Here is a 7789-nt window from a genome sequence, read left to right on the forward strand (position 1 = left end):
CAGGAGGCACTCACTACAGGTGGAAGAATGGCAATTCCGGCAGCAAAAAAATAGGAAAGGGGTCTTTACAGTTAGAGCAGTCAGAGGTAGTAATGACAGATACTCTAACAGATTATAAAAAAAGGGCTAGCTGCTTTCCTCAGCAAAAATGGCTTTGTGGGTAAAAGATAATTTTTATCAGAAACCTATGTAAATGTACAGTTGAGACCAAAAATTTGGACACACCTCATTCAAAGAGTTTTCTATATTTTCATGACTCTGAAAATTGTAGATTCACATTGAAGGCATCAAAACTATGAATTAACACATGTGGAATGAAATACTTAAAGTGTGAAACAACTGAAAATGTCTTATATTCTAGGTACAAGTAAAATATATCTTTGTACCGTGTTAGCCAGTAGAGATAAAAAAAATTGTTTAAAAGAACAGAGAGTCCTCAGTGGTTGATACCTTTTAATGGCTAACTGAAAAGATGGTAATAATTGCAAGCTTTCGAGACTACTCAGGTCTCTTCATCAGGCATGGTATAACACAAAATCTGAAGAGTCACATATTTATACACAACAGGACTTAGAATAGTGCAGTAAAAAAAAAAAAAAAAAAAAAAAAAAAAAAAAGATCCCAGGTACCTTCAGCTGCACCACAACCAATGTGGTGTACTTAATTATATGTACCAAATGTCCAACTGAGGGTCTGTATGTAGGGGAGACCGGACAACAGCTCAGGACAAGGATGAATTCTCACCGCCACACAATTAGAGAAAAAAGGATGGATCTACCTGTGGCCAAACATTTTTGTAACCCAGACCACAGCATCATGGACATGAAATTGCTGGTATTGAAAGGAAACTTCAAGTCCCAGAGAGATAGGAGACTATGGGAGTACAAACTTATGATGACCTTTGACACATTCAGAGAAGGAATGAATGTGTCTCATGGATTCATGTCTTTTTACATCAGTTAAAAGATGTGCTCCTCTGACCATCCGAGCGTGTCCCAGCCCTGGACCAGACCCTTATCAAAGGACAATAAAACTTTCACACTGAACTGCAGCAGTATTTATGGCCCCACAACAGTTTGCCCCCTGCCATAGAGATAGTTCTGTTTCATATAACTTGTTCTTTTTTTTTTTTTTTTTTTTTTTTTTTACTGCACTATTCTAAGTCCTGTTGTGTATAAATATGTGACTCTTCAGATTTTGTGTTATACCATGCCTGATGAAGAGACCTGAGTAGTCTCGAAAGCTTGCAATTATTACCATCTTTTCAGTTAGCCATTAAAAGGTATCAACCACTGAGGACTCTCTGTTCTTTTAAACAATTTTTTTTATATTCTAGGTTCTTCAAAGTAGCCACCTTTTGCTTTGATTACTGCTTTGCACGCTCTTGGCATTCTCTTGATGAGCTTCAAGAGGTAGTCACCGGAAATGGTTTTCACTTCACAGGTGTGCCATGTCAGGTTTAATAAGTGGCATTTCTTGCCTTCTAAATGGGGTTGGGACCATCAGTTGTGTTGTGCAGAAGTCTGGTGGATACACAGCTGATAGTCCTTCTGAGTAGACTGTTAGAATTTGTATTATGGCAAGAAAAAAGCAGCTAAGTAAAGAAAAACGAGTGTCCATCATTACTTTAAGAAATGAAGGTCAGTCAGTCCAAAAAATTGGGAAAAGTTTGAAAGTGTCCCCAAGTGCAGTGGCAAGAGCCATCAAATGCTACAGAAACTGGCTCACATGAAAACCACCCCAGGAAAGGAAGACCAAGAGTCACCTCTGCTGCGGAGGATAAGTTTATCCGAGTCACCAGTCTCAGAAATCGCAGGTTAACAGCAGCTCAGATTAGAGACCAGGTCAATGAGACACAGAGTTCTAGCAGCAGACTCATGTCTAGAACAACTGTTAAGAGGAGACTTTGTGCAGGAGGTCTTCATGGTAAAATAGCTGCTAGGAAACCACTGCTAAGGACAGGCAACAAGCAGAAGAGACTTGTTTGGGCTAAAGAATACAAGGAATGGACATTAGACCAGTGGAAATCTATGCTTGGGTCTGATGAGTCCAAATTTGAGATCTTTGGATCCAACCACCATGTCTTCGTGCGACGCAAAAAAGGTGAACGGATGGACTCTACATGCCTGGTTCCCACCGTGAAGCATGGAGGAGGAGGTGTGATGGTGTGAGCTCGACCGCAGAGTGAAGGCAAATGGGCCAACAAGTGCTAAGCCTCTCTGGGGACTCCTTCAAGACTGTTGGAAGACCATTTCCGGTGACTACCTCTTGACGCTCATCAAGAGAATGCCAAGAGTGTGCAAAGCAGTAATCAAAGCAAAAGGTGGCTACTTTGAAGAACCTAGAATATAAGACATATTTTCACTTGTTTCACACTTTTTTGTTAAGTATTTCATTCCACATGTGTTAATTCATAGCTTTGATGCCTTCAATGTGAATCTACAATTTTTAGAGTCATGAAAATAAAGAAAACTCTTTGAATGAGAAGGTGTGTCCAAACGTTTGGTCTGTACTGTATATGTAATGTACTCTGGCTATTTACTCAGTCATCATTGTCTTCTCTTGTTTCCAGCGCTGCTATGGTGTTTTGTTGGGTTATGTGATGGCTGTTTCGACCCACCGGATTACAGTGGGAGCTCTGTGTGACATGGAAGTGGCTTACACAATGTAAATCTATGAAGTGTCAGAACCAGGCTCCATAGACTTACATTGTAAAAGTGAATTCCAGCTGACACAGCCCCCAGTGAGTCGGGGAGTGGGAAAAGCAATCATGTGACCCAGGAGACGACCAGGGAGAACCCATGTGTGGTGTTATCCTGACCCTGAACATACCCAAGAAACATTGGGCATGTTCAGTTTCAATATACAAAATACTTTGTTCCCACAGTAAATAATAATAATAATAATAATAATAATACATTTTATTCATTTATATAGCGTTATTAATTCCACAGTGCTTTACATACATTGGCAATAAACCATTGACAATGGAGTCTGGCGGCAATGATTTCTTCAATGCTCCTCAGAAAGAAAGAATAACTAAACCAAGTGTGCTTGTGTATGGGTCGTCACCAAAAAATAGCTGTTGGGCCAATACGTGTTTAGCCCTCAGCTACTAAGGGTGCATGGAGTACCCTGAGCTTACTTATTTTAGGCTCATAGTGAGTGTTTAGCTTCATAATGAGCTAAAGCTGGCCATAGCCATTAGCCAAAGGTTGGTGTGACTAGCTTATGTGTATGGAAGCCTCTTGACTCTTCCCTGACAGCAGATGTCAGGGGAAGAGACTGGGCATGTTTAATTTAAACATGTCCGATCCTCTGTTACAGGGCAGCATATAAATTATGTTTCCATCTTGTTGCAGAACTTACCTTGCCATGAAACTGTGGCACAGCATACCCTTCTTTGAGATACAGGGACACAGTGTCCCACATACACTCATACCTGCAATCATCCAAGCAAATCCATCCTGTAGAAAAAGGGAGGTAGAGAAGCAGAAATTAATCAATCTACATAAGAGCTGGACCAAAATGTATGCATAAAAGCGAACTTTACAGAACATTTCCATCACGTGACAAGGATTCCACCTTACAGGTGGTATCGATTTTTCAGGCATTAAAAATCCAGTGACAAAAAGGTGTGGACGCGTTCCAACTGGAAAAACATGACCCTTGTGACTTATTAAAAGATATTTCTGCACCATTCCCACAGGGCTGTCAGATACACTTCAGCCTTGGACTGTGCACCAGAGACATGATGAAGGGGGCTGGCTAACTCTGATTAATAGCTATGCAATTCTCCTCTGTCTCCATCAGCTGTGATGGAAAAGGGGGCTGGCTTAGCTATTGAAACCAGCCTATGGGCCAGACCAATGCAGACATTCACTGAAATGGCCGGCTAATTTATAATTTTAAAATAAATTTCTGAAATTTATTATTAGCATGTTCTACATTAACGGGGATTATTACAGCGATATTTTCAAATAGATTTTTTCTTTGGTCATGCTCTATATCCTAGACTCGGTCTCACTCTTATCTCTAAGTTCTGACCTTATATCGTGATTCAACCATATAGGTTGTAGGCAAAGTTGCCAAGCCTGCGTACCAATACTCGCATATGTTTTTTGACTAACAATGAGTGTGTTTTTTCATGCGGTTTTTTCATTCATTTTTCGATATCTAACTTGCAGTTAGTCGAGAGGTGATTACCATAAGATAAACGGTTATAAGAGCGGTGCAGATAATAAGCGGGAGAGCAATGGAAACTACATGAATGAGAATAAAGTGAGGTATTAAATTCATATCTAATAAGTGAAGAATAATATATATTATATCTATTATCATATTTCCCCCTCCCCCCCCCCCTTCCCTCCCCCCCACACCATCTGTACCCCCTACCCCCTTCCCCCATCCAAGTTCCCCGCATTTGACTAGCCAAAGATTTGGTATTTTCTATTCCATATATTATTCATCCTCCCTTCTCCAATCTGTTGTTTGGATTTTTGTGTTTACAGCTGAACACAGATTCACTGAATATAGCGAGGTTTATTGAATATATGTTTATTATAACTTGGAACAGTAGTTTCAATCGAATAGAGCTAGAGAACCTCCAGACACTCATCTGCTTCTTCCTTTTCACCTCTTTCTTCGTTCTCCTTTTTCTGTTGTAATTAACACATTTTTCCACACATTTTTTCACCCCTCCCTTTTTCCTCACTTAATGAGTAAGTCTATTTCAGTAGCTTTCTTGGATTCATGAGACACTTATGACTAAGGACTAGTTGGTTTTATTGTCAGTCCGAAACGCGTAAAGCCCTCATGAATTGTGCCTTTACCATGCAAGCTATTTTTCGGTCTTCACTATGTTTTTAAAGATGTACCAATAAAGACTCGAATGTTTTAAACTAAGGAGGACTCGTGCTGGATCACTCCCTCTCCCTCTTCCTTCCACATTCACTGACTAGGCCCTTGAAAAATTGTTCTAATTATTTCCACATAAAACAGGTTCTAGGAAATGATGAAAATTTTATTTTACTCGCTTATAAAGTGCCATTCATTTCCACAGCATTTTACAGACCTCATCACTGTCCCCATTGGGGCTCACATTCTAAGTTCCCCATCAGTACGTCTTTGTAGTGTAGGAAGAAATCAGAGACACTGGAGGAAACCCACGTAAACACGAGGAGAACATACAAACTCCTTGCAGATGTTGTCTTTGGAAGCTCACTGCACTCCCCTCTCGAGCTGGCCTTCCAACAGTATGAAGTGCTCAATTAGGCCGGTTTCACACATCCGGCTTTTCGCCGGTTTGCCGGATGCGGCGCACGCCAGTACAGTGTATACAGTACAATGGCAGCGCCGCAACTTCCAGGTCACATGCTCAAGTCACATGACAGCATGTGACCGGCGCTTGTCGCGCTGCCATTGTACTGTATACACTGTACTGGAGTGTGCCAAATCCGGCAAACCGGCGAAAAGCCAGATGTGTGAAACCGGCCTTACTGAGTGTCTTTACTTGGTTAGCTGCTGCCCCTGCATGGCCTTCACTGCCTGCCTCATGAAGCTGTAGCCATGCCTAATGTTGTTACTTCCTACAGTGCCACCCTATGTCACTCATGTCACTATAGAACAGACCCCCTACCAGCTGAAGATAGACTCCTAAATTTAACCTGAAGCTGACAAACCTTTTTATTAAGACATTGTGCTCACTCTATAGGAAAGCAAGTGAGGAGGTGGCCTCTAGTTTACACAACACCTTTACATATTTCCTATTAGGACACATGGTTTTAACTACCCCTCCATTAGCTAAAGTGGAGTGTGTTTATTAACCATCGGACACAGTTGCTGCTCCTATTCCTGTGTAATATAGAAGCACACACAGTTGCTGTCTTTTCCATGGGGCACTGTTTATAGCACTTTATCCATGTCAAGGAGTATTGCATGTGACTAGCACCGAGACTCCATTATATGGGGCACTGACTTTCTGGCTGCACTCTGTTTCTCACTGTTACACGGGAGTATGTGCCCGACCTTACTCTTGTAATGGGACAATGATAGGGGTTGTCTTTCTCACTGTTACATGGGACATTGATTGAGATACACCTGAGAATGGGGTAATATGGTTGGCATGTGATCTCTCTCACTCACTCATCGGGCATTGACATTTGCGGTAAGGGCGCCTCCGCACCTCTGCTGCCGCAAAACCACTGCCACTGCACAGGGAGGCCGCCACACTTCTGACGCTGCATGGGGAGGCCGCCGCAAAACCTCTGCTGCATTGAGCATTGTATGACGCTCATGACTGGGCTTTAATCTGTATTATATTGGACTGTGGCTGACATTGACCCCTCACTGTTGTAATGGGCACAGACTGTAGGTAACACTGACCCCTCACTGTTGTAATGGGCACTGACTGAGGTTGGCACTGACCCCTCACTGTTGTAATGGGCACAGACTGTGGTTGGCACTGACCCCTCACTGTTGTAATGGGCACAGACTGTGGGTAACACTGACCCCCTCACTGTTGTAATGGCCACTGACTGTGGTTGGCACTGACCCCTCACTGTTGTAATGGCCACTGACTGTGGTTGGCACTGACCCCTCACTGTTGTAATGGGCACTGACTGTGGGTAACACTGACCCCTCACTGTGGTAATGGGCACAGACTGTGGTTGGCACTGACCCCTCACTGTGGTAATGGGCACAGACTGTGGTTGGCACTGACCCCTCACTGTTGTAATGGGCACTGACTGTGGGTAACACTGACCCCTCACTGTTGTAATGGCCACTGACTGTGGTTGGCACTGACCCCTCACTGTGGTAATGGGCACAGACTGTGGTTGGCACTGACCCCTCACTGTGGTAATGGGCACTGACTGTGGTTGGCACTGTGACATATAAACCAGCCCCCTCTGGAGAAGCCTCTGCAGCTGCCGCCTCCCCTCCTGGAGATGTCACTAGAGCTCCTCTCACCAGTCAGCCTCATGTACAGGGGCTGATCCGTCCGGAAATCCTGCAGTCGGGCCCCGGTGCAATTCCTCTGCTCGCAGGCAGCTACACATTCCCGGTACACAGGCTCCCGGTCACCCCGAGAGGCAAGTGCCACCCCGGCCAGGAGCAATACAAGCAACGGGGCCATGACCGGGGAACCGGCACTTCCGCCTTTGAAGCCACTTCCGTGGTGTGTCCTGTAATCAACTTCGTCCCCCGGAAACAGAATCCAGCGTGAAAGTGCCGGGAGCACAAAGCGCGCCGCGGCCTCACTGACAGTGTAGTATGATGGCAGCATAGTAGTGTCACCACAGCAGCTACCCTAATAATATGTGTATAATAATGCAATGGTTCATCTCATAGGAATAAATAGTCATATAATAAGCATGGGGCAACTTTATAATCACTATCAATAAGAAATCTACTATAAATAACTAATATGTAACATCAATAGAAGTTTCTCCAGAATTTAGCATTATAATGGGCAGCAATGGATAGAGCACAAAATACAGGTCCAATATTACATACATTCAGGGTTGGCAAAAAACCACAGCAGTGTGGATCCACTGCGGACGTTTAACTCCTTGCTAGAAATGAGTGAACCAGTGGAGGTTCGGGTTCTGCTTGACCAGCAGGACTTTTTCTAAGGCCTTGGTTCCACTTCCGCAGAGCTTCTGGTGCGAGAGCATCAGAAGCGATATGCTAATGATCCTCTGCTGCGGGTGTCAGCCGAGGGTCATGCAACTGTGATCCGATCTTGCGATCAGATCACAGGTGCGGAGAAGAGGGAGGGAACACTTTC

At 43.6% G+C, this 7789-nt stretch overlaps 1 protein-coding gene across 2 annotated transcripts in view; it reads right to left on the reverse strand.

Annotated features, from left to right (window-relative positions):
• The window catches only part of PGAP3 (post-GPI attachment to proteins phospholipase 3), a 34713-nt gene extending 27548 nt beyond the window's left edge, over positions 1-7165 (reverse strand). For both annotated transcript variants that reach the window (XM_075347666.1, XM_075347665.1), the window contains exons 1-2: positions 6970-7165; positions 3370-3467 (exon numbers count right to left, since the gene is read on the reverse strand). In XM_075347666.1, the coding sequence (XP_075203781.1) occupies positions 3370-3467; positions 6970-7135 (264 nt within the window). In that variant the 5' untranslated portion in view covers positions 7136-7165. The remainder of the gene's footprint in view (positions 1-3369; positions 3468-6969) is intronic.
• Positions 7166-7789: the final 624 nt, after the last annotated feature.

The sequence above is a fragment of the Anomaloglossus baeobatrachus genome, chromosome 5 (assembly GCF_048569485.1).
Source record: "Anomaloglossus baeobatrachus isolate aAnoBae1 chromosome 5, aAnoBae1.hap1, whole genome shotgun sequence".
NCBI lineage: Eukaryota > Metazoa > Chordata > Amphibia > Anura > Aromobatidae > Anomaloglossus > Anomaloglossus baeobatrachus.